General features: G+C 39.1%; 1 protein-coding gene across 5 annotated transcripts; it reads right to left on the bottom strand.

Annotated features, from left to right (window-relative positions):
- Positions 1 to 583: 583 nt before the first annotated feature.
- si:cabz01015814.1 lies at positions 584 to 27,445 on the bottom strand. Of its 5 annotated transcripts, XM_088650846.1 has the most exons (19): positions 27,242 to 27,445; positions 26,973 to 27,078; positions 20,210 to 20,259; positions 19,279 to 20,017; positions 17,969 to 18,012; positions 17,145 to 17,886; positions 16,708 to 16,757; positions 15,884 to 16,625; positions 15,445 to 15,494; positions 14,621 to 15,362; positions 14,182 to 14,231; positions 13,367 to 14,099; positions 10,263 to 10,312; positions 9,209 to 9,947; positions 8,670 to 8,719; positions 6,803 to 8,474; positions 6,571 to 6,697; positions 1,745 to 5,431; positions 1,166 to 1,576 (listed from the first exon to the last, which is right to left on the bottom strand). In XM_088650846.1, the coding sequence occupies exons 2-16, from the start codon at positions 27,055 to 27,057 to the stop codon at positions 7,728 to 7,730; spliced, it is 5,613 nt and encodes a 1,870-aa protein (XP_088506972.1). In that variant the 5' UTR covers positions 27,058 to 27,078; positions 27,242 to 27,445; the 3' UTR covers positions 1,166 to 1,576; positions 1,745 to 5,431; positions 6,571 to 6,697; positions 6,803 to 7,727. The 5 variants fall into 5 exon arrangements, with proteins under 5 accessions (XP_088506975.1, XP_088506973.1, XP_088506974.1 ...); XM_088650850.1 differs by lacking the exon at positions 17,969 to 18,012 and having other exon boundaries at positions 1,166 to 2,147; positions 4,912 to 5,431; positions 17,145 to 17,716; positions 19,852 to 20,017; XM_088650849.1 differs by lacking the exons at positions 1,745 to 5,431; positions 6,571 to 6,697; positions 17,969 to 18,012 and adding an exon at positions 584 to 899 and having other exon boundaries at positions 946 to 1,357; positions 7,223 to 8,474; positions 17,145 to 17,716; positions 19,852 to 20,017.

Here is a 27,445-nt window from a genome sequence, read left to right as displayed (position 1 = left end):
TTTGTAGGACTCTGTTGAGCCAAGTTGAGCAGAATTCTCATTTAAAGGTCAAAGTTATGAAGGCGGTAACCTTAGAAGAGTTTGTCATGTACACTCAGTGCCAAGAAGTATCTGAGTGGTATACATAAGGCAAGAGTAAGCAAGTTTGGTCAAGGAGAGCCAAAATCCTGCAGAACCTTTAGCATGCACACCTTAACAGTCCAATCAAGATCTGAGTATTGCTAGTAAGCTACAAGCAGGTGATACTTTTTTCTCAAGGCTAGATAGTAGCACTCCAAAACCGAACATGGCTACGCCCATAGCCCAACAGCACTCTGCATTTGATCGAAAGGGGCCATACTGATTCTTAGAGACCAGAAAAAATGACCAAGATTTAACATTTAACCAAAAAGACATTATTACATATGAATATTATAACATGTTGGGTCATGTGTTGCACACTTTAGCTGTGGATTAAATGTACATATTGCCTAATGCTAATTACTGATAAGTATATATAATGCTTTAAAAAAAACTGCTAAGAGACACCTTAATTACACAATCAAAGGTGAAATTGCCTTACAAAAATAGCAAGATCATCAAGTACAAGACACAAAGTTTTATTTAAAAGGGAATAACACAGAACTGGAAGAATAAGTAAGTCAAGTTAAAATGTTTTTTTAAGTTGACAGAATCTAAATCCTCAATTTTCAGTAAGTATCCCTTTCAGTACAAAACCTTTACACACATCATTTGAAATTACTAATAAACAGTCTGGTATTACATACCAGATATTATATACAATATTATACATCTTTACAGCAGTCATCAGTGTTGTCACTATTGTTGGTGACGATCAAATTCTAGATGAGGGTTTAAAAACTGCCCTATATGATTTACCGGGCGCAAAAATAAAGTATGTATATATATATATATATATATATATATATATATATATATATATATATATATATATATTTGTCAACTGTACTATTTGGATTATTTGAACATCCAAAACAGGTGCTTCGTTTTCTTGAAAGTTCTATAACGGAGACCAGGAAAAGAAACAGTAAATCCTAAAGGTTTAGTACAAGTTCATTCAAGAAAATGAAGATGGAATTTTCTTTTTTTGGTAAACTAAATGCCATAAAATATGAAAACGTTGGTTGAACAAGACACAAAAGACTACAAACAGCAGTTTTTTTTTTTATGTTCAAGCAAGACAGCAGTTTGATTTGATTGTGCCAGTCAACAGACTACCAAGAATGGTGTGCTTTCTTTTTGCAGACTTCACTCTCTTGCTGCTGCTTGTTTACTGATGTAAGGTGGTCCAAACTCTTTTCACGAGTCCCTTTTTTCCTCTTTTGCTTGTCAAGATCTACAAAGAAAAACAAAAAAAAAAAAAAAACAGTCAACATAGTCAAGTCCAACATTTGCAGAAAAAAGTGACCAAAACCAGTTCTGTATATAAAGGAGCTGTTCTGCTAACAAAAATCTATTCCAAGAGTTCACACTTAGCTGATGACTGATTATAAAGTGTGTTTGGCATGCTGTCCCAGGGGAGAGCCCTGAGCTCATGAGATCCTCGAGCCCGGGACTCCCTCCCATATGCAGGGTAAGAGGGGAGATTGAGCTCAGGTAGTTCTCGAGAACTGGCCTGCTTGTTAATAGTGAATGCAAATTTTAAATAGCTATGGGAAGAAATATTGCTGATTAAATGCATGTCTATGGTTTCAATTTAATTTGGCCAATTTACTTATGTTACATGTATTTTTTTGGACTGTGGGAGAAAACCGGAGAGCCTGGGAAAATCTTTTTATTCTAATCTTTTTGCTTATTCTCGGGAACAGCAACTGAGGCAAGATGATTCCGACAACAAGACAGGCAAGAGCTAGTAAGTGGATAAGGTAAGGAGTAGCATCATGTACTCAAGACAAGAAAATATGTATGCATGGCAGATGTGTATAAGAGGCAGACTTGAGGTGCAGCAGATCAGAATTTAAGTGATTGTGCTCATATCTGATGAGTGATAGGGTCTGACAAAGCTGGAGTTTTTGTAACAGCACCCCCACCTCATTGAAGGGATCTTAACAGTTGCTCTCATCTTTGAGGACAGCCGTGGCCCCTGAATGTATGACGATCTGGATCAGGGATGGGGAAACCCAGTCCTGGAGGATCGGTGTCCTGTGGAGTTTAGCGCCAACCCCAACAAACACAACTGTCTAAAGATCTTTAGTAATCTTGAAGATGTTGATTGGCGTGTTCAGGTGTGTTTGATTAGTGTTGGGGAAAAAAGAAACTCTGCAGGACACTGACCCTCCAGGACCAAGTTTGCTCATCCCTGATCTAGACAGACATTAGGGAAATTATCATGTAGTAATGGATTCAGAATATCCTTTGTATGCATCAACAGACTTTACATCATCAACTGGGAAGGATAATGCATAAAAGTGATTCAAGCAGCTACGTTGATGTCAAGAGTAGATGATGTTTAACAGATAAACGGTTTCTTCCTTAGTGATGGTGGCTCATCAGTTTCATCAGAAGACTCATCTGAAAAGTTATGTTGCTGAACTGCCTCCGGATGGTGAAACAACTAATAAAGTGGGGAGAAAGGAGAAAGACAGTAATTCACAGCTGGAACCTTGGGCAGCTCTCTAGTCTTCTGAAAGTGTGGAAGCCAAGAAGGTCAGAGGAAGACATAAGACAAGTGGTGTTCTGTCTGAAGGAATTATGTGAATACACAACCAAGAGAAGGTAGAGGCTCCAGTGGTGTTTATGGTTGTGTATGTAGCTGTGAATGTCTACATCAATCCCTCTGGAATGCTAAGATTGGTGGAATAGTTGTTCTTTACCATGTGAGTGCAAAGGTAAGAAGAGTGTTGCAAAGAGCAGACTTTATGCAGATATTCCAGTCTAGACCAACAAGGGTCTGGTCTAGAAAGCTTAGCAAATTACTTCATTCAACATCCACTGAACAACATTTATAATTATGACAGGAGGGAGTAGGTTTTCTGAAAAAAGAAAAAAAACGTGACGGTATTTGCTCAAAGGTTTATAGAGTCACAGAACCTCTATGTCCTTCATCTGCTTTCATGTCTCTGTTTATCAGTGATGACCTCAAATTATTGTACAACTTCCTGCAGCCAGTGTCCTTTTTTCAGGGTAAGCTTGATGGCCAATGGCTCAAGATTTCATGACTTCAGCGACAAATGGCCAGTGCAAATGGTTTTCTTTGGCTGATTGTAGCTCTTGAGGGCTCACAAAGTCTCTACAGTAGCCACTTTTCAACTGTTAGGCCAGTGTGTGAGCTTCCATAGAGCAGGCTGGGGCCAATACCAGTGGAGCTCAAGCAGTGACGCAAAATCATGATGTATTTCCCTTGTAGAGCCAATATCAAAACCCCCACCCTATGGATGCTTAGGCAACAAACATCACACAACCCAAAGCCAGTTCAGCAGGAAGAAGTTAGCCAGCTAACCCACTTCGGCCCAAGATATTGGACAGGGTGAAATACCCCAAAAGGGCTGATCAAGTCCCAGAAGTTACTGTGTAAAAACAACTGGCCCAGGCACACACTGGCATGATAATAGAAACATGGTTATTGATCATGCTGAACCAGTGGATGAGTCGAGATAAGTTACCAAAGCCAAGAAAGCATCTATTCATCCAGATTGTAGATTCAAACAAGGTCATAGGCTCTTTGCACATTCAGTTTGAAGAATATGCGAGGTCCACAAAGTTTCTCCAGGGCAGCCAGTACCAGTGGGATCAGATATGGGTATTTGGAAATTTGTAGTTGAAGGTCCAATAGTCAATACATGTCCACAAGCATTCATCCTTTATAAAGACAAAAAAATCAGTTTGACTGAGTTGATGTTCCAAAAAAAAAAAGCTTTGTTGGAGAGCATCCTCAATATTCTCCTCTACAGCCTTTTATTCTGAGATGGACAATGGGTAAACTACGATTTCAAAGTTTTTAGGTAGATCTTAAAGTATTTAGGTAATGGAATACCTTATTCTGGTCAAGTGATTGACAATTTGAGCCATTTTCAGCATGAAGCTTGTGTATATATATGCAACGAGGAAAGGTGAAGGTGTAATTTTTAAAGTGCCTATAACATTCACAAACCTGCTATATTTACATCATTTAAAGTTCAGAAAAACATTTCATTTTTTGGCTCTTAATCGGCACACTTTTGCGTTTACTTTATTTTAAATGAGTTTCTTCTCAAACAAAATATTTTGAAGAATATGGACAACTGAACCCAAACTCTTGATGAGCGCAAAAACAGAGGATCTTGTATGGCGAAGCCCTGGCCTACTCTATAGCCAGACTTCTTTTATCCCGTGGAACAAGGCCAGGCTCAACCTAAAGGTAATGTGGGAACATCCCCCAGCAGGCCCACCACCTTCAGGGGGAGCAGTAAGGCGCTAATGCATTGTAAAAAGGGTGGTGGTCGACTGTTAGGACCACGACAACTCAATCATTGGGCACAGAAACTGGCTCTTGGGACATCTCACCTCACTAGGAGGGAAAGAGCCCAAGCTTGTGCAGGAGGTTGAACAGTACTGACTAGAGAAATTTGGGCTTACCTCCACGCATAGATTGTACTTTGGAACTCTACTTCTTGAAAAAGACTCGACTTTCTTCTACTCTGGAGTTGCCCAGGGTGAGGGGCGGCGAGCTGGTGTGGGCTTGCTTATAGCTCCCCAACTTAGCTGCCATTTGTTGAAGCTTTCCTCGATGAATCAGAGGTTCACCTCCCTGTGCCTTCGGGTCATGGATAGGTCTCTCTCTGTAGTTTGTGCCTATGGGCCAAACACTAGTGCAAAGTAGCCTTCTTGGAGTCCTGGGGAGGGGTGCTGAAAGGTGCTCAGAGGTATTCAACTGCGGGACTTTAACGCCCACGTGGGTAATGATAGTGATACCTGGAGAGTGTTCTATTACTGGACTTCTGCGCTACTCAGTTTGTCCATAACAAACATTATGTTCGAGCATAAGGGTGTTCATCAGTGCACATGGCACCCGGAGACCCTAGGTAGATAATTTTACTTTGTAGTTGTCTCATCTGATCTCCGTCCGTATGTCTTGGACACTTGAGTAAAGAGAGGGGCAGAACTGTCAACTGACACCACCTGGTGGTGAGTTCGATTCGCTGACAGGGAGAAAATCTGGACAGACTTGGCAGGTCCAAATGTATAGTGAGGGATTTCTGGAAACGTCTAGCTGAACCTCAAGTCAAAAAGATTTTTAACTCTCACCTCCGGAATAGCTTTGACCAGATTCCAAGGGAGACTAAAGACATTGAGACCGAGTGGTCCACGTTCTTCGACTCCATTGTTGACGCAGCCATGAGAAGCTGTGGCTGTAAGGTCTGTGGTGCCTGTTGAGGCAGCAATCCACAAACAAAAGAAAGGAATGGCATTAAGCTGAAGAAGTCCTACAGGGCTTAGGCCCCGTTTACACTAGTGCGTTTTAGTTTTAAAACGGCGTTGTAGAATGAAAACGATCCGCATCCACACTCGCGTTTTACCCAGCGTTTCTGAACAGCTCTCCGTCCACACCAAAACGCTGAAAACGCACATCACGTGACCACACACACACACTCGGGCAAGCGCTCCAGCATTTCTACCCAGATGAGAGCTCTGCTTGTCGGACTGCTCATCAAGCATCTCCCGCTGGATCTAATCTCACTATATTTGCTAAACGTGATATTTCATTCATCTTGTTGTCTTTATCTAACGACATATTCCCTGACTTTGGTCATTGGAATCTATTAAGTTACTTGTTCACGGATAACATGTTTTGGTTAAGCGCAAAGATAAGTTAATGATTAATCCAGGTACATTGACTGATCGCTTGCCTTTATTTCCTACAATGTATAAACGTATTGTATGTTATACTTTTATAATTATCGATTATTAAAACTGATATTCAGCAAAAGAGAGGGTGCGTTTCGTATTTTCACTGAAATTGAAAGGAGGCAGTTGTTATCGGCTCCGTTTTGTTATAAATATCCACACAGTGAAGATGACGCTCATATATGCAGCACGACGCCTCAACAATTCTGCTGTCTGTTAAGTTGCTAATATTAAAAAGAAAATAGGCAGTTCCTTAAATCATGTTTACATTTTATTGTTGAGAAAGTGAAACAACGTAGCCAAGGTGATGTGAATGAAGTTATAAAGTACACTGTTCCCTTTGAAGATTTACCCGTGTCCTCGGTATAGTCTGTTTTCCATATCAATCTGAGAAGGGGGAGACTGCAGCCTTGATCAAACTTGCGAAGTCTTAACTTACAAGAAGAGGATGCGAGACTGAACTGTGTGTGGGCTACTTAATATTGAGGAAAAGCCCCAATCAGATAGGCGAACGTTTGCAGCCCCGCCTCAGTTTTCAGATGTCTCCGTCTTTCCCCATCCACACTGAGACTGAGCAGCAGCGTTTCAAAATGAAAACGGCCTCTCCAGCGTTTTCGAAACGCTCCGTTTTCGGCGCTCGAGAACTCCGGCGTAGTGTGGACGGATAGCGTAACCGTAGCAAAACTTATGCGTTTTCAAACTAAAACGCACTAGTGTAAACAGGGCCTTAGTTGGCTTGTAGGACTCCCAAGGCAGCTGATAGGCACCGACAGGCCAAGCGTGCTGAAGTCTGGTAGGTTGCAAAAGCAAAAATTCATGCCTGGGAAGAGTTTGGGGAGACCATGGAGGAAGACTACCAGTCGGTCTCGGCCCGGTTTCCTTCATAGGCTGACAGGACGCACCCTTATAGATAGGGTGAAGAGCTCTGTTACCTGGGAGGAGCTCAGAGTAATGCCGCTGCTCTTCTATATCGACAGAAGTCAGCTGACGTGGCTTGGGCATTCGTTTCAGATGCCTCATGGACGCCTACCTACGCTTCCAGGCATGTCTCACAAGGAGGAGGCCTCGGGGAAGACCCAGGACATGCTGGAGGGACTATGTCTCTCGGGATCCCCCCGGAGGAGCTGGAGGACATGTCTGGAGAGAGGGAAGTCTGTGGTTCTCTCCTGAGATTGCTGTCCCCGCAACCCAGCCCCGGAAAAGTGTAAGAAAATTAATAAATGAATAGGCAACTGAATAATACTGACTTCCATAATATGGAAAAAAAAAAAAAAAAAGTACTCAGACACCATAGCCAGTGCTACAGAAAAAGTGTTCAGGAAAACTTTTGAAAATTATAAAATTGATATAACGTACTTAAAAATTGAATTGTAAATACCTTGAATTTCACTGAGAGATCATCCTTGTAAAGTATTTTTGAAGATTCTGCAATTTGAATGTTCCCAGCTGGCATACTAATAATACTCTTGATTAAGTCTTCTCACATCGTCCCCCTAAACACTTTCATTAGTTCATTATTCATTCATTCATTCGTTCATTATTTTTCAGATTTAGTATTTGTGATGTTGCAGGCATGTGCTTTCATAGTTGATGTCAGGTACTCAGGGACTTCTTCGGACTGTCGTTGATTGAATATTATATCTCTAATGATTGTCAGAGTTCTTTTGAAAGCTGAATGCGAAGCACCTTCAAGAAGTTGTCAGGTTATCAATGTCTTTGTTCAGCAGTAGACAACATTTTTTTGTTGTATTTTTGCTTTTGCAGACATCCTTGTGGTGAAAGACACACAATCTGGAGACAGATTTGACTAACTGAATACAACACAGGTTTTGCTGATTCACACTTGGCATCTCTTAATCTTCTGAAGAAATTTTAAGACACTCCTATACAGTACTTGAAAATGCAGCCTTGGCCACTTCAGCAGGACCCAGTGCTTCCTGATGGTCTCTTTTGGCCGAGCATTTTTTCATGTGCCTCTTAAGTTCATGGCGAACAAACATCCCTCGGCAATGAACACAGTACGTATACTTGTTGGAGGCTTGTTTTACAGAATGTCGTTTAACTTTCAGGGCACCCGATCCTTTCTTCAGCACATCATTGTTGTGCATAAAGTTGCCTTTGTTTCGCAACATCTGCAGCAATTCCTTTCGTTTCTTGGAGTGAGCTGGTAAACTGAGTGCTCGTGCAATTTCAGTATCTTCACGTTCATGCACTTTAAAATGTCGAGCTAATTTGATTTGCGGCTTTCCACAAACAAAACAGAAATTTTCACCACCTCCAGACACAGTTGTGATGCCCTTTGAAGACGGGATTGACTCATTCGCTGTATCCACCGGGATGGATTGATTTCTCTCTTCGCTTTTATTTGTTGTGTTCTCGTCCTCTGCTTCAGTGATGATGCTTGGGCTTAAGTTAGGTGAAAAGGACATTCTGTGAATTAGTGAATCTCCTGCTGTGACGTTCAGGCTGGAGGACTTCTCAATGGTAATGCAAGGATCCAGAGAGTTCTCAGTAGTGTTGCTGATAGACCTTTCTAAATCCAATTCTGTGTTTGAGTTCAAGCCAGACTGTGAGGCAGGGTCAAACTCTTCAACTGATGACAATTCTTTGTCCCAGCTTTCAGGTAAATCCTGTAGAAAAATAAATTGTAGACAGCATTATTAGTTTACCATTTATTATTTGTAATAGACTGAGTACAGATGTGACTACATTTCTGAAATAGTTTTGCGTTTCTGTTTTAATATTTCAGCTATTACTTATTTATACTTAACTCTTAAAGACACAAATCTGTCATGTAGGTCTAATCTGCTCTGTTAGTTACTTACCGGAACACTTCTACTCTGGAAACTGTGTGAATACCAGACAGAAGAGCACACTAAAAGGAAAAATGAAATTAATTAGACAAAAACAGAATGGATGAAAAACTAAAAAAAATAATATCCACAAAAGTCAAGTGACTTTGATAAGCAGCGGGACGAAATGGTCACAGACTAGTGATATTTTTGGTAATATTTAAGTAATAAGCAGTTTAAAAAGAACCGTGTTAGACACAAATCTTTTTAGAATTGCACTTTACAAATTGGGTAAACTATTAAGGCCATGACAGAGTTTCTGCAGGACTTATTAGGAAAAATGTAAGGCTTTCTTTAAAAAAACATTTTAAAAAAAGGCAAAAATCAGAAGAAAACATCAATATGCTGTGATCCACAACTGTCTAGGGAGTACATAAGGATTTAAATTCCTAGTAAAAAAAATCATGTTAAAAATATCTAACTAGCCTTTATAATAAGTTTATATAAAGTATGTTAAAACATGAATGACTCTTTCATACCTCCAAAAAGTTTAAATCAAACCGATACAGTACCTGGAAATGCAGCCTTGGCCACTTCAGCAAGACCCAATGCTCCCAGTGTTTCCTGATGGTCTCTTTTGGCTGAGCAATTCCTCATGTGCCTCCAGAGTTCCTGGCGAATAAACATCCCCCGGCAATAAACACAGTATGTATATTTGTTGGAGGCTTGTTTTACAGAATTTCGTTTAACTTTCAGGGCACCCGATCCTTTCTTCAGGACATCATTGTTGTGCATAAAGTTTCCTTTGTTTCGCAACATCTGCAGCAATTCCTTTCGTTTCTTGGAGTGAGCTGGTAAACTGAGTGCTCGTGCAATTTCGGCATTGTCACGTTTATGCACTATAAAATGTCGAGCTATTTTGATTTGTGGCTTTCCACAAACAAAACAGAAATTTTCACCACCTCTAGTGGTGATGCCCTTTGAAGACGAGACTGAATCACTCGCTGTATCCTCTGGGATGGATGTATCTCTCTCTTCTCTTTTATTTGTGGTGTTCTCATCCTCTGCTTCAATAAAGCTGCTGGGGCTTAAGTCAGGTAGGCACAGATTGTGAATGAGTGAATCTCCTGCTGTGATGTTCAGGCTGGAGGCCTTTTTCTCACTGGTCATGCAAGGCTCCGGCAAGTTCTCTGAAGTGTTGCTGGTGGACCTTTCTAAATCCAATTCTGTGTTTGAGTTCAAGCCAGACTGCGATTCAGGGACAAACTCTTCAACCGATGGCAATTCTTGTTCACAGCTTTCAGATAAACCCTGATAAAATAAATCGTCAGCAGCATTATTAGTTTAAACTTGTATTATTAGTAATAGACTGAGAACAGGTGTGATTACATTTCTGAAATCTAGATTATTAGAATTTTAGTTTAAATATTCCAGTTATTTCCCATAAGTATCAAGAATACACTCAGCAGCTTCAAAATATCAGGTAAATATTGCTAATGTCACATTATTAAATTTTAATACAAGTTTGTACTTCGGACAACACTTCCAGTTGCAACCCATCATGAACACATAACTACTGCACAGCCTCACAGAATAAATGGAATGAATATGTTAAAGGTTACTTACAGTCACACTCTTTTTGTGGAAACTGTGAGAATCCAACACAGCAGAGCACACTAAAAACAAATACACAAAAACAGAAAACTATTAAAAATACTTATAAGTAATAAGGAAAACTTAAACTAAATCTAAAAAAAAAAAAAAAATCAAATAACTTAATACCACACACACACACACACATACACAATATGAGATGATTTCTGAAAGGTAGCTGTGCAGTTACAAAGCAAAAACATGTGCTTTTTTAAAAATCAGTATAGTTTAGGTTAGTTAAATTTTAAAATATCTAACAAAATTACTTTATATTTTGCAATAAAATAATTATCACAAATCAATTTCGGTTTCCAGGCAATAGCAACTAGCATTGTTGTTCCATTTCATCCTTCCGGACCCCCAGAGGCAGTGCTTCGCATTGGATGTCATCCCATCGCAGATGCACGCCAAGTCTCCCTCGTAGGAAGACTTAAGGTACTCCCCATTTAACCCTGTACCTTGCTACGCTGTCCTTATAACCTCTCACATGCAAGTGTTTCAGCAGTGGTTCTCAACACCCGGGAGCAAACTGGCACTGGTCGGTGGATCAATTGGTCCGCAGAAGAAATCATTGGGTATTTTCATTTTATTTATTATCGGAGTCTGAACAATCTTTTATTATGAAAAATGATTAAGGGGAAATGCGAAGGGGAAAAGGCCCAGTGAAGGACCAACAAGCTGCCAAGGATTGAATCCGCAACCCATTGTCAACAAATCAGGCAAATGCAGCATGTTTGTGCAAGAAAAAGGTCAACTGCAAATTGTGTCTTTTCTGTGAGCAAGTTTGTTATGTCTTATGCAGTTGCAGGGCTTTAGAGCGCATGTTGAGAAGGACACATGCAAGTGATGCCCTTGGGCCTTTCAGGTGCATCCAGTTGAAAACACCTCAACTTGAATGCTGTGAGCGCACCACAAGTTACATGACAAGAACTGACCGACCAGCTTTATATTTTGCATGGAATACACACATTACTGTAGAATAACTACCACAGACAATCACAGTATACCCTAACATTGCAGGTATTTTTGCATGCATGGATCTTGATACATCCTCAGCAGCAGCTACCTCAACTTCTGTTTTCTTTAGAGGGGTGATTCAACAGTCAGCTATTATTGCCTCTTGTGTTCTGTCTCCATATAAGTTCTTGAGACCTAATGTCTTTCGGCTGTGGCCTCAGTGCCATAATACAGAAGGTCTTCTCATACAAGCATATAAGACAGGTGCGTTATTGCTTTGCAGTCTAAGATCAGTTTTATCAGTGTCTGAGTGCTCTTATTTAATCTTATTCTATCAACACAACCCCAGCTAATTCCAACCTAGTCTGTGAAGTACACTGGGGTTGTCCAAGACCCAAATAATGATAAGAGCATAAGAACAGCAGGTAGACAGTACTCTACGTCTCCCCCAACATTTTTAAAGGCAGGAGGGCAACCATTCTGGTACTTCCTCAAACTCATGGGTATGCTGGCAGTGGCAGCAGTTGAACCATTGGGCATCCCCTGACTCAGTCCCTTTTGGAGGCACATATTTCACCTATGTCCCAGGAGGCACATGAATAAGAGGATTTAACTTACACCAAAAGTTCTCACACTGAAACCATGGAGAACTTACTAAAAAAAAGCATATTGCTTTGGGTGGGATTCCATCCTTACTGGAAGTAGTCCAGATGGATGCTTATCTTTCTTTCTGGGAAAGAGTCTGGCAGCACAGAACTGTTAGAGGGCAATGGGACTGCAAGCAAATAGGGGAGAATATCAACACCTCGGAGCTATGAAGTAGTTCTTCTGGCACTGAACCACTCTGCCCTATATCTGGAAGGCAGACATGTTCTTGTCAGATCAGACAATGCATCCGTGATTAATCACATCATCCATCAACAGGGCACAATATTCAGCCAGTCTCCTCAAGTATGACAAGATCTGTTGACTTAGGTCTTCCATCAGTTAGCGAACATTAGGGCAATGCACATAACAGGAGAGAAACATACCATGGCAGATTTCTGGTTACGTCACACTCATCAGGGAAGTAAAGCGTCAAGCCAAAGGTAGTGGATATATGGTTTTGAGGTTTGACAAAGTGCCACAGAGGCATGTCCTGCTGCATCTGTGCTCCATTTTCTGCAATTGCTGCTAAATAATTATTGGGCAGTTTCTACCACGAGTCTTGGTAGCTGCAACTTCAGCATATGTTCAAGTTGATGGTCAGCCTTTGGGATCTCATGTTTTGGTTACTCCAATTCTAAGAGGTGTGCAACAATTATAGACTCGAATCATTCATAAGGGCTCTCTGTAACTACATTAGAGCCAATTTCTCTCTGTTTTGGGAGAGCCTCTCCTAAACAGAAACTTTTACATTTGGTGGTTGAGGTTATCACCCATGCTTATGAGTCAAGTGAATCCCATTGCAATTAGGAGTAAGGTGTTATTCTACAAAAAGCATCTTGACTTCTTGGTCAGCGCTAAAGGGTGTTCCCCATAGTCATATCTGTGTGACTGCTTCTTGGTCTTCAATGAATACCTTTTTTTCCAATTCAACAGATTTAATCTGGCTGCAACAGACACTTTTGAAACACCTGCCCTTCTACAGGTAAACAGGACCTCCTTGTTACCTTGTGGCTACAAATCATCCAGTGTGAAGCATTGCCTCTCGTGCTCAGGAAGAACAAAGCAGAACAATATTTATGAATGTAAATGTAGTTCTATGAGTTCCATGGATTTGTGATATGTTTTCAAAATCATTTAAGAAATGAACAGAGAAGAAGATTGGATTTAATAAGGTAGAAATCTTTTCTAACAAATTGCTTAGGACAGTGGTCACCAAACTTGTTCCTGGAGGACCGGTGTCCTGCAGATTTTAGCTCCAACCCTAATCAAACACACCTGAACAAGCTAATCAAGGTCTTACTACATATACTTGAAACATCCAGGCAAGTGTGTTGAGGCAAGTTGGAGCTAAACCCTGCAGGGACACCTGCCCTTCAGGACCGAGATTGGTGACCCCTGGCTTAGGACATGAGTTGTGTTAAATTTCCTCATCCTATACTCTGAAAACTTTAATACATCATCTGATACAGTACCTGGAATTACAGCCTTGGCCACTTCAGCAGGACCCAGTGCTCCCAGATGGTCTCTTTTGGCTGAGCAATTTTTCATGTGCCTCTTGAGTTCCTGGCGAATAAACATCCCCCGGCAATAAACACAGTACGTATACTTGTTGGAGGCTTGTTTTACAGAACGGCGTTTAACTTTCAGGGCACCCGATCCTTTCTTCAGCACATCATTGTTGTGCATAAAGTTGCCTTTGTTTCGCAACATCTGCAGCAATTCCTTTCGTTTCTTGGAGTGAGCTGGTAAACTGAGTGCTCGTGCAATTTCAGCATTGTCACGCTTATGCACTATAAAATGTCGAGCTATTTTGATTTGTGGCTTTCCACAAACAAAACAGAAATTTTCACCACCTCTAGTGGTGATGCCCTTTGAAGGTAAGACTGAATCACTCGCTGTATCCTCTGGGATGGATGCATCTCTCTCTTCTGTTTTAATTGTGGTGTTCTCGTTCTCTGCTTTAGTGATGCTGCTGGGGCTTAAGTCAGATGAGGAGGACAGATTGTGAATGAGTGAATCTTCTGCTGTGATGTTCAGACTAGAAGACTTCCTCTCAGTGGTCATGCAAGGCTCCAGAGAGTTCTCAGTAGTGTTGCTGTTAGTCCTTTCTAAATCCTGTTCAGTTTTTGAGTTCAAGTCAGACTGTGATTCAGGGACGAACTCGTTACCTCGCAACAAATCTTTGTCCAGGCATTCAGGTAAATCCTGTAGAAAATTATTCACATACAGCATTATTGGTTTAATCTTTATTATATATATGCAGAATGATGTGCGAAAGGTTACTTACAGGCACACTCTTACTCTGGAAACTCTGTGAATCACACACAGAAGAGCACACTAAAAGGAAAAATAAAATTAATTAGACAAATCAAAAATAGGAAAACTGAAAGATATAATCCAATACAAAAGTCACATGTGACTCTGATAAGCAGCGGGGGGAATGGTCAAAGACTAATGATATTTTTTTGGCAATATTAAATAAATAAGCAGTTTAAAAGGAACAGTGCTTATTTAAGACTAATCTTTTTAACATTGCACTTCATAAATTGGCTAATATGTTGAGAACTACATATAGCTTTCTGGGGAGCACAAAGATTTCAATTCCTAGCAAGACATAAAAGTAAAAAAAAAATCCTAACTTTCTTTTGTATTAAATTACAAAATATGTTAAAGCTTGAATCCCTTTTTTATACTTCTAAGAAGTTTTAGTCTAACCGATACAGTACCTGGAATTGCAGCCTTGGCCACTTCAGCAGGACCCTGTGCTCCCAGTGCTTCCTGATGGTCTCTTTTGGCTGAGCATTTTTTCGTGTGCCTCCAGAGTTCCTCCCGAATAAACATCCCCCGGCAATGAACACAGTACGTGTACTTGTTTGCGGTTCGTTTTACAGAATGCCGTTTAACTTTCAGGGCACCCGATCCTTTCTTCAGCACATCATTGTTGTGCATAAAGTTGCCTTTGTTTCGCAACATCTGCAGCAATTCCTTTCGTTTCTTGGAGTGAGCTGGTAAACTGAGTGCTCGTGCAATTTCAGCATTGTCACGCTTATGCACTTTGAAATGTCTACCAATTTTGATTTGTGGCTTTCTACAAACAAAACAGAAATTTTCACCACCTCTAGTGGTGATGCCCTTTGAGGACGAGACTGAATCACTCGCTGTATCCTCTGGGATGGATGTATCTCTCTCTTCTCTTTTAATTGTGGTGTTCTCATCCTCTGCTTTAGTGATGCTGCTGGGGGTTAAGTCAGGTGAAGAGGACAGACTGTGAATGAGCAAATCTTCTGCTGTGACGTTCAGGCTAGAGGACTTCCTCTCAGTGGTCATGCAGGGCTCCAGAGAGTTCTCTGTAGTGTTGCTGATAGACCTTTCTAAATCCTGTTCAGTTTTTGAGTTCAAGTCAGACTGTGATTCAGGGACAAACTCGTTACCTGGCAACAAATCTTTGTCCAGGCTTTCAGGTAAATCCTGTATAAAATGAATCGCATACAGCATTATTGGTTTAATATTTATTATATGTTTGCAGAATGATGTGTGAAAGGTTACTTACAGGCACACTCTTACTCTGGAAACTCTGTGAATCACACACAGAAGAGCACACTAAAAGGAAAAATAAAATTAATTAGACTAATCAAAAATAGGAAAACTGAAAGATATAGTCCAATACAAAATTCACATGTGACTCTGATAAGCAGCGGGGGGAATGGTCAAAGACTAATGATATTTTTTTGGCAATATTAAATAAATAAGCAGTTTAAAAGGAACAGTGCTTATTTAAGACTAATCTTTTTAACATTGCACTTCATAAATTGGCTAATATGTTGAGAACTACATATAGCTTTCTGGGGAGCACAAAGATTTCAATTCCTAGCAAGACATAAAAGTAAAAAAAAAATCCTAACTTTCTTTTGTATTAAATTACAAAATATGTTAAAGCTTGAATCCCTTTTTTATACTTCTAAGAAGTTTTAGTCTAACCGATACAGTACCTGGAATTGCAGCCTTGGCCACTTCAGCAGGACCCTGTGCTCCCAGTGCTTCCTGATGGTCTCTTTTGGCTGAGCATTTTTTCGTGTGCCTCCAGAGTTCCTCCCGAATAAACATCCCCCGGCAATGAACACAGTACGTGTACTTGTTTGCGGTTCGTTTTACAGAATGCCGTTTAACTTTCAGGGCACCCGATCCTTTCTTCAGCACATCATTGTTGTGCATAAAGTTGCCTTTGTTTCGCAACATCTGCAGCAATTCCTTTCGTTTCTTGGAGTGAGCTGGTAAACTGAGTGCTCGTGCAATTTCAGCATTGTCACGCTTATGCACTTTGAAATGTCTACCAATTTTGATTTGTGGCTTTCTACAAACAAAACAGAAATTTTCACCACCTCTAGTGGTGATGCCCTTTGAGGACGAGACTGAATCACTCGCTGTATCCTCTGGGATGGATGTATCTCTCTCTTCTCTTTTAATTGTGGTGTTCTCATCCTCTGCTTTAGTGATGCTGCTGGGGGTTAAGTCAGGTGAAGAGGACAGACTGTGAATGAGCAAATCTTCTGCTGTGACGTTCAGGCTAGAGGACTTCCTCTCAGTGGTCATGCAGGGCTCCAGAGAGTTCTCTGTAGTGTTGCTGATAGACCTTTCTAAATCCTGTTCAGTTTTTGAGTTCAAGTCAGACTGTGATTCAGGGACAAACTCGTTACCTGGCAACAAATCTTTGTCCAGGCTTTCAGGTAAATCCTGTATAAAATGAATCGCATACAGCATTATTGGTTTAATATTTATTATATGTTTGCAGAATGATGTGTGAAAGGTTACTTACAGGCACACTCTTACTCTGGAAACTCTGTGAATCACACACAGAAGAGCACACTAAAAGGAAAAATAAAATTAATTAGACTAATCAAAAATAGGAAAACTGAAAGATATAGTCCAATACAAAATTCACATGTGACTCTGATAAGCAGCGGGGGGAATGGTCAAAGACTAGTGATATTTTTTGGTAATATTAAATAAATAAGCAGTTTAAAAGGAACAGTGCTTATTTAAGACTAATCTTTTTAACATTGCACTTCATAAATTGGCTAATATGTTGAGAACTACATATAGCTGTTTGGGGAGCACAAAGATTTCAATTCCTAGCAAGACATAAAAGTAAAAAAAAATCCTAACTTTCTTTTGTATTAAATTACAAAATATGTTAAAGCTTGAATGCCTCTTTTATACTTCCAAGAAGTTTTAGTCTAAACGATACAGTACCTGGAATTGCTGCCCTGGCCACTTCAGCAGGACCCTGTGCTCCCAGTGTTTCCTGAAGGTCTCTTTTGGCTGAGCATTTTTTCGTGTGCCTCCAGAGTTCCTCCCGAATAAACATCCCCCGGCAATGAACACAGTACGTGTACTTGTTTGCGGTTCGTTTTACAGAATGCCGTTTAACTTTCAGGGCACCCGATCCTTTCTTCAGCACATCATTGTTGTGCATAAAGTTGCCTTTGTTTCGCAACATCTGTAGCAATTCCTTTCTTTTCTTGGAGTGAGCTGGTAAACTGAGTGCTCGTGCAATTTCAGCATTGTCACGCTTATGCACTATAAAATGTCGAGCTATTTTGATTTGTGGCTTTCCACAAACAAAACAGAAATTTTCACCACCTTTAGTGGTGATGCCCTTTGAGGACGAGACTGAATCACTCGCTGTATCTTCTGGGATGGATGTATCTCTCTCTTCTCTTTTAATTGTGGTGTTCTCATCCTCTGCTTTAGTGATGCTGCTGGGGCTTAAGTCAGGTGAAGAGGACAGATTGTGAATGAGTGAATCTCCTGTGACGTTCAGACTAGAGGACTTCCTCTCAGTGGTCATGCAAGGCTCCAGAGAGTTCTCAATAGTGTTGCTTATAGTCCTTTCTAAATCCAGTTCAGTTTTTGAGTTCAAGTCAGACTGTGATTCAGGATCAAGTTTGTTACCTGTCAACAGATCTTTGTCCAGGCTTTCAGGTAAAAAATCCTGTAGAAAATTAATCACATACAGCATTATTGGTTTAATCTTTCTTGTATATATGCAGAATGATGTGTGAAAGGTGACTTACAGGCACACTCTGGAAACTGTGTGATTCAGACACAGAAGAGCACACTAAAAGGAAAAATAAAACAATTACACAAAAGCAGAAAGAAAACAGCTGCAAGATACTGCATCCCCACCGAAGTTACAAGTGACTGCAATGTTGGAATGATAATAGTTTGGTAATATTTAAGGAATGAGCAGTTTAAAAGGAACAGCGTTTAATGTAAATCTTTCCAAATTGGGAAAACAATTAAGGACATGACAGAGATTAGCAAAATTTATCAGGGAAAATTTAAGACTTTCTTTAAAGACCTTTTAAGACCAACTTAAGAAATTATAAAATAAAAAAAACAAAAAATATGTTGAGAACTACAAATGATGTCTAAGGAGCAATAAAGATTTGAACTCCTAGCAAAATATCAAAGTAAAAACACAAAAGATTTATGGAACTTGCATTTAAATTAAGTTTACACAATATTAAGGCTTCGAGATCTCTGATTTAACCACTTAATTTGAAGAAATCACTTCTGCCATCTGGTCATACCCTTTGAATATCTATATACCTCTATGACAGTGCTGTCAATAATTACTCTTGATAAACTCCGCAGACATTAAAAAGTGACAAGAATTCAAATATGGTAAGTATTGATTTAAATAATTGATAGTTGCTCACACAATTGCTATTTTTTATTTTATCAGTTCAAATGTTTTGTAGTTTAGGAGTAACCTGAAGCATTCAGGCTCATACTAGCAAAACTGCTTTATAGTGATGTTAAATGGGTACAATAAAAAAAAACGTAAGCACGTCTCTAATTTAGATCAGTCTCTGAAGAGTTTCACACACTGCCGCTACTCATTCCTGCAGCACATGCACCATGTATTCAAAAGCCAAATTCATTTTGTTCATCGATTGCAGTTCCCTTGCACATAAACAAATCCATTAAAGGGCTAAACGTTACCATATTATTATATGCGCAGTGGATCCCACAGACATAAAAAATTGGAAATCTGTCATTCTAACACCTCTGGATGACATCCTGATTAAAAGCAGTAATAAAGCTCCTTCTCTAGTATGGTGAACACGGAAGGTGCCAAAGATGATCCTCACTGCAGAAATTACACTTGACCTTACTTTGAAACACAAGGAAGTAATTCCTTAAGAAAATGAATCCCATGCTCATGGGAAATTCAGAATTGCTGCTTTGATTTAAGACTTGCTTAGGGAAAGATTATTCAAGACTTTTTAGAACCCACAAAAACCCTGCATGAGTTATATTAAACCACACTTCATTATCTTAATACCTCTGAGACATTTTAGTCTATCTGATACAGTACCTGGAATTGCAGCGTTGGCCACTTCAGCAGGACCCAGTGCTCCCAGTGCTTCCTGAAGGTCTCTTTTGGCTGAGCAGTTTTTTATGTGCCTCTTGAGTACCTCGCAAACAAACATCCCCCGGCAATGAACACAGTACGTGTACTTGTTTGCGGTTCGTTTTACAGAACGGCGTTTAACTTTCAGGGCACCCGATCCTTTCTTCAGCACATCATTGTTGTGCATAAAGTTGCCTTTGTTTCGCAACATCTGCAGCAATTCCTTTCGTTTCTTGGAGTGAGCTGGTAAACTGAGTGCTCGTGCAATTTCGGCATTTTCATGCTTGTGCACTTTGAAATGTCGAGCTATTTTGATTTGTGGCTTTCCACAAACAAAACAGAAATTTTCACCACCTTTAGTGGTGATGCCCTTTGAAGACGAGACTGAATCACTCGCTGTATCCTCTGGGATAGATGCATCTCTCTCTTCTCTTTTAATTGTGGTGTTCTCATCCTCTGCTTTAGTGATGCTGCTGGGGGTTAAGTCAGGTGAAGAGGACAGATTGTGAATGAGTGAATCTCCTGTGATGTTCAGACTAGAGGACTTCCTCTCAGTGGTCATGCAAGGCTCCAGAGAGTTCTCAGTAGTGTTGCTGATAGTCCTTTCTAAATCCAGTTCAGTTTTTGAGTTCAAGTCAGACTGTGATTCAGGATCAAACTCTTCACCTGATGAAAATTCATCTGCCCAACTTTCAAGTAAATCCTGTAAAATATTAATCGTAGGCAGCAGTATTAGCTTAATCTTTAATTGATTATGAGTGTGAGACTGAAAACAAGGATGACTAAAAACACAAATTCATCATGTAGGTCTGATCTGTCCTGTAAGCTTCAAATACTTGTGAGTTTCATTAACTCCATAGAAGCAATTTGTTGAAATATTAATGCAGTTACTTACAGTCACACTGTTTCTGAGAAAACTGCATGAATTCCACACAGAAGAGCCACCTTTAAAAAGAAATTACACAAAACGGAAAGCATTAATTTATTTTAGCCTTATGAAATGAATAGGAAATCAGGGAACTAAACTAAAGCTAACTAGAACTAGAAATGTGGGAACTTAACACCACACAGACTGCACAGACACACACTGGCAGAGAAAGTTCTGCGCAGTCACACAGCATCGTGTGCGTATAAAATATTAAAACAGTGAACAAACCACAAACAAATTCTGTGTATCTGAATTGTCTCTATTTTAAGCCCCGTTTCGATTACATCATTTTTATTGTCAGTTACAACTCTGGTTAGAAGTCAATCTTTCAAATTATCCTATTTTGTCTAGATCAGAAATGCCCAAACTCTGTCCTGGAGAGCTGGTGTCCTGGAGAGTTTAGCTCCAACCCTAATCAAACACACCTAACAAATTTAATCAAGCTCTTACTAGGTATACTAGAATCATCATGACGGGTGTGTTGAAGCAAGTTGGAGCTAAACTCTGCAGAACACCGGCCCCCCCAGAACAGTTTGGGCAACCCTGGTCTAGATAAACTCCTAATGTGTTGTGGGTACCAAATATGCCAGACTAGATGTTGGTTCATGTTCAATCCACACATGGATGTGTACAGCACACATCCTGTCATCAAGAAGCAGCATACATTACAAATGTCACAGTACCTGTCTAGAGCAGGGGTGCTCCTGGAGATCTACCTTCCTGCAGAGTTCAGCTGCAACCTTGACCAAACACATCTGTCTTAAAATTTCCAAGTGCTCCTTCAAATCCTACTTCGTTTAGCTGGGTTTCAGGGTTGAAGCTAAACTCTGCAAGAGAGTAGATCTCAAGGAACAATGTAGAGGTCTGCATTCCTGCGGTTGTACCATGAGAGCTGTGGGACCTGACCAGATTTCTTGTGGCACGGGAATAAATTTCTGAATAAAACACAGTAGTGGTCGATAACTTTGGTGTAGTTTGAATGGGAGTAACTGTAATAAGAATATAGCGTTCCCTAGTCCCGACGCTATTTCGAAACAGCATATTCCTCAATCTTGTTGAGCACTGGTACAACCAGTGCGTTCTGCATGTTTTTTTGTTGTTGTTTTTTTTCGCCCAGTGCATGTAACATCTGCATAAACGTCCTTAGATTGGGTTTTGCCAACATGCGAGAGCAAAGTAAAGATGCACTGAACTGACCATTTTCTAATGCAAGCTAAAGGACACTGTTAGGAACCCACTACAGGCAAGTCTGATGTATGGGAGTCTTTTACAAACGGAAAAGATGCTAATGGAAAAAAATACTCTGTTTCATGTTATAATACCTCAGAGTTTTATCCTTTAGCAGTCACAAGACTGGAACCTCAGGTTTAAGGCAGTACTCATGTCTCAACACAACAGGGCAAACAAAACAGACAATCCTTGCACAATCTAAACCTGAAAATCCTTGCAAAGTTTTACCTGTTATCTCTCTCTTTTGGTAGTAACCATAAACGTAAGATTTTGGACACCTTAAATTTAGCTCCAATGGTCAGGTAGAAAATTATCGTAAGTGGGCAGCAGGTGATAAAAGGCTGAATATATGGCAGGATGGGTCGGGTGCGGAATAAAACTTTGCGGGAGCAGGACTAAAAAATTAGTCCCATGCAGACCTCTACATCCCTATTCTAGAGCAGGGATCACTAAACTTGTTCCTGGAGGGCTGGTGTCCTGCAGATTTGAGCTCCAACCCTAATCAAACAAACCTGAACAAGTTAATCAAGGTCTTAATAGGTATACTTGAAACACCCAGGCAGGTGTGTTGAGGCAAGTTGGAGCTAAACCCTGTGGGGCACAGGACCTCCAGAAACGAAATTGGTGACCCCTGGTCTAGAATGAACTAAAACAGCAGAAAAATTACTGAAAACCAGTTACCTTAAAAAATTTATTTATAGAAGAATGTTGCCATTTTAAAAGCGATGTAGGAAAGAGATTCTGTGCTCCTAATCGTCAACATAACCGCATGTGAACATGCTGGATTTTGTGTGGAAGCATCAACATGAAGCGATATGACATCTCTGACAGGTACTTTGAAACACCACACAAGAAGAAACTATTGAATCTTGCATCCTGATGCACAGTTGACATTTCCGAACACCCAGGACAAAATCATGTAATCTAAATGGGGCTTAATTTGTTATACTTTAACAATTTGGTACACTTATTTAAAAGGAGGGTCGGGCTATCTTCATTTGTACTCAGGTATTTTAAAAGCATATTTATCTCTTTATTACCATTTTTAACTTCAATACAAGTAATATTTCTATGCATTAAGAGCAGCTCAGAGGTTTGACCTGTTGTCTGACCTGGCAAGAAAAGAAAGTTCTGTGTGGTACTTCAGTGTCCTACACAGTCTAAAGACATGCAGTTTAGGTCAACCCAAAACTACAAAACCGTCCATTTCCAACTTATGTAACAAAAACTTGTGCGTGTGTGTGTATAAAATGGCTCTCAGCAAACTTAAACATTATAAACTCAGCAAACTTAAACATTTCTATGAATTAATATCACTTATGTAAGGTGAAAACTTCACAATTAAGAAAATCATTTTCATGAGCTTCCTCCATCCACCACTGGCCACACGTCTGCATACTGTTAGCTGACAGGACGTTCACCGGCAATCTATTATATTCCCCACAACAGATACGTGTGACTCTGATATGCAGAAGAAAATATGGTCACAGACTTATGAAATTAAAAAAAGGTATTTTTTAGACGGGAATTATTTATAACATCGTACCATTCAAGTGTTCAGGCAGCTCTTCTAAACTTGTGTTTAGTTTAGTTTTTTTTTTTTTTCCCAGACCCTCCCAAAGCGTTTCACAAGACATTTAAATGTAAATGAAATGAACAGTTCACACAAAAACTAGAATTAACCCATGATTTACTCACCTTGAATGCATCCTAGACGTTATCTCACATTCCATTTTCAGACGGACACAATCGCAGTTGTAATTAAAAACTGTTCCGGCTCTTCGAAGCTGTATAAAGCAGGGCTCGAAATTTGGTGTGTAATTGCAGGAATCGCGCATCACTTAAATTACTCCCGCAAGTATAAATTTCAGAATGCAAGAAATTCACACACAAACATATTCGCTAATTAAATATTTGGATCAAAACTATAAAAAATATCTTACAGACAATGTGAGAGACACTCGTGTTCGTCAAGAGCTGCTTGTTATAATAGTGTAGTCTTTATTTAAAGTTAACTATACTTTAAAATTATAATATATGTTGCCTTAAATGTTAAATGTCGTAATTTACAATAATAATAATAATTACATAAATGTTTTGAGAGATTTTATTTAACTAAAAATTCCCAACATTAAACAAATTTGATAAAAAACAAACAAAACAAGCTTAAGCCAAGACGTTCCACCTTCATTCAATCATAAAAAAATTAAGCAACTCAAAATACACATGAATTGACGTTAGACTTGCATAATGTCATGCACACACATCTGGAAAAGTCACATGAACAACAAACCCTATAGTTAAAACAAACCTCATAGTTTAAAGGGTTCTTAATATCTCAATATAAGTTTGAAAGAGAACATGGAACAACAGTAATAGTAAAAGCAAATGCGAAACGGATAATTCTTCATCTGCGTGATTCAGCAGGTGATGAACCAAACACAAACACTACATGACAGCCTACTGTCTGTGACTGAACCAAAATTAGACATCTGCGTGAGGATAAACCGAGAGCTTAAATGAGAGGATCTGGCAAAAAAAAAAATTAATCATCAAGTTATTTAAATAAGCGAGACATGCGTCATTTAGGTTGCAAAGTTAAATAGTAAGGAACTTTTCAGATCATGGTGATGCTTTAACTGACTGAAATTATGATTGCTGACTATATATTTTTTTAAGGGTTCTCCGATCAATCGGTCACCGATCCCGATTGGCCAATAACAGCTTCGGGGAGTTTGATCGGCGGTCTCCACGAAGGCCTATCCAGATTCCACATGATGCAAAACTAGCAATTGTCCCGGATGTTCACCCGTAGCCTGTGCCCGGTGGATATTAGTGGAAAATATGATTTATTTACTTTCCCTGTTTAAGAGCTCACGCAACAGCTGCCATCGCATCATACTATCCATAAGCAGGAGAACTCAACAGGCAGTGCCACGTCACGCTGAAGATGTGCATTCTTATATTATAATTTGTGCTCAAGCCACGCTGTTAGGGCCGTTTACATATCTCATCCAAAACTGTGTTGAAAACATGATGAGCGCCGCTTCTTTCACTAAGATCCATTCACTTGCAAACATTAACGATTTGTGGTTGCTAAGCAACAGTGCACGTGGGCCAGAGCTACAGAGAGCTATGGCGTAGGCTACACTCATACAGCACTTTAAAGATGCAGTATCGTGTCTTTACACTTTACATTGTGTAAAAGGCAGAAGTTCCTCATAGCAGCATAAAAAACCCAAACATATTCAAATTCTAAAGCAAGCAGCGCTCAAATTACTGTGAACGGAGGTGTCATCTTGTCTTTTGGTTTTAGTAGACTACCTTTACTAGTAGTAATATTTATATTAACAACAGCAACTTTTGTATTATTTCTCTGTTACTTTTTTCTAAAGGGGTACAGCTGTAACCTAACCTAATGTTTGGATTAAATACATGCTCAATTACAATATATATATATATATATATATATATATATATATATATATATATATATATATATATATATTGTATATATATATTATATATATATGTAATGGAGGCCAGCTAGTAAGTGCTGTGCAGGTAAACCTCACTCCTCTGACCTCTAAAGGTGCTCCAGCGACAGACGCTAGAGGCCATGGTCTTTAGCCTCCTTGGTAGAGCAACCGACTCCCATACGGAAGGTCAGCTCTGAGCGAGTTGAGTGGCGCAGGACCGGTGAGGTTACATTGGTGCCATGACCCGGATGGGGCCAAATCAAGGGCAAAATTATCATTGGCCAACTTTGGGCATCTTTGCCCTAAACTGTTCTTATTACCCAATCAAGCACAGGCTGGTTTGTTTGGTATGTTGCTTTTCAATAAATGCAGTTGCCATATAAAATTTGTAAAATACATTTAGGAAAACATGAAAAACAAGGAAAAAAGGCTTCAATTAGACTCTGTAATTGGTATCGGCCGATAGGGCTTTAAGTGATTGGTAATCTCCCCCAAAAATCCTGATCTCTGATATTTCTATATGTGGAGTCCTAAGATGGGAGAATTATGTTTACATCATCATGAATAGCATCATTACACTGAAGCATAAAATGGAGCGGTGACATGTTCATTTGAACCAGCTTATTGAAATGAAGATCTGGTTCACAGAAAAGATCTGAACTCCCCATCACTAGAATGATATGTAAATAAACCTATTGTTTTACGTCAGCAATCATACAAAATGCCTATTTACTAACTTATCTTCTATGCATCTTATGTTTTAACCACCTGCTGCAGCTTAATAAATGTACATGAAAACACCACTGACATGACAAAGAGATTAATTTCTAACTCTGATAAGCAATAAACAACATGCAGATAGAGATGTATGGATACATTGACAGATCATTTGCAATAGGTAAAAAGATCTATAAATGAGAACATTTCCAAGTCTAAATTGATTATGAATGCATTTACTTTATCAATAATGTGGTTTGATCATGTTGTACTGTGCATTGCAATGTATGGGCTGTCTGGTGGGGTGGGTGAGTAAACCTTACTTGCATCTAATTATTAATATATCACAGATTTCTGCAAGTAAAGATGCTTTGAAACTATCTGTATTGTATAAATGATCAAATAAAAGTGATTTAAGCACACAAACGCAATAAAAATAGGAGGGATTCCATGCAAATGTCATCCTTACTATTAAAAAAATCAATTTTTCATCTGCACCATTAGTTTTGTGTGGAGTTGTTTAGTATTTTACAGGCAATTAAAATGCAAACAATTTAAATTTTATTTACCAAAGTCAAACATACTACTAATCTCACGAAATCTGATGTCATCCGTAATGTATGTGAAATCGTCATGAATGCAAAATAAATAGCTTTCTTCTAAAATCCTTTTGATTAGTGTTATATATTTTGGGTTGTGCAGTTTAAAAACCACAGAATTTCTACAAAATATGTTGAATACTGCAAACTTCCATGCGTTCATATTAATTTCCCTCAATTAAAATATAAACAAACATTTACAGACTGATCTTTTCCTGATGCCTTAACGCTGTGCTGAGTTTGTTTCGTAAAATATAATCAGATGTTTTAATCTACTGTTAACATACACATTCTCTGTGAATTTATGCTTCAAGTTTTATTGCAAATGTCACGTTTTAAAACAATGGAATTGTGTTTAGGTATTATTTAAAGCTATCATATCACTACTCCTATTGTTATAAATGAAACCTCTGATTACGATTAAAGTTTGTAACTTAAAAGTTAAATACTCATACTATAATGCAGCTGACTCATATATATATATATATATATATATATATATATATATATATATATATATATATATATATATATATATATAGTCTAATTATTATTACATTCTTTGGTAGTTTTTCTTAGCATTATTGTCATTCAAATATGATTTAAACTTGAGTTTTATATTATTTAATTGTGATTATAGGTGAAGCATGTGTGTAAATATACCATACGTTAAGAGAAATGACTGAGATGAGGATGAAAACCAACCTATTGGATCCTCAGGCTCTTCTTTTACCAGCGTGAAAACATCTGCAATCCTGATGTCCTCACACTCCTCTTTAATAAACGCCATCTTTATAAGTGTGCAGCTTCTCTGTGTGTTCAAGAGGAGAATGATGAATAAATGCAAACTAGATCTGAATCCAAGTCTTAATTGCTCAATATTACAAATATTGGATGATTGTACACTGCATGTGATGGATTAAACTCTCCACACCACGTTTGCGGTGTTTAAAAGCGGCTTCGTGGCTTCTGACCTGTGGTTTTGTTGAGTTTGCAAAGCAGGAATTAACTCGAAGTTTCTGGAGGCTCAGTTTCTCTCCTTTTTGCCTACAGACGCTGAATTTGTCTTTCTAGTGGATTTATCGACGATAAACAGGCGATTACTGAGTGTTTTAACCGATTTATACGCTCCGAAAACACAAACCCTTGGCCGAAACACAGACGCGGCGCAAATTTGT

Source organism: Danio rerio, chromosome 4 (genome assembly GCF_052040795.2).
Source record: "Danio rerio strain M-AB ecotype USA chromosome 4, GRCz13ab, whole genome shotgun sequence".
Taxonomy (NCBI): domain Eukaryota; kingdom Metazoa; phylum Chordata; class Actinopteri; order Cypriniformes; family Danionidae; genus Danio; species Danio rerio.
This window is presented reverse-complemented; position numbering and strand designations above follow the sequence as displayed.

Excerpts from the sequence above, each read along its gene's own strand:
- si:cabz01015814.1 (XM_088650846.1), bottom strand. The coding sequence starts at position 27,057 with ATGGCGTTTATTAAAGAGGAGTGTGAGGACATCAGGATTGCAGATGTT. Across the intron at positions 14,100-14,181 it reads TCCAGAGTAAGAGTGTGCCT|GATTTACCTGAATGCCTGGA; the intron begins GTAAGTAACCTT and ends AATTTTCTACAG. Across the intron at positions 8,720-9,208 it reads GGCCAAGGCTGCATTTCCAG|TGTGCTCTTCTGTCTGGTAT; the intron begins GTACTGTATCGG and ends TTTTCCTTTTAG.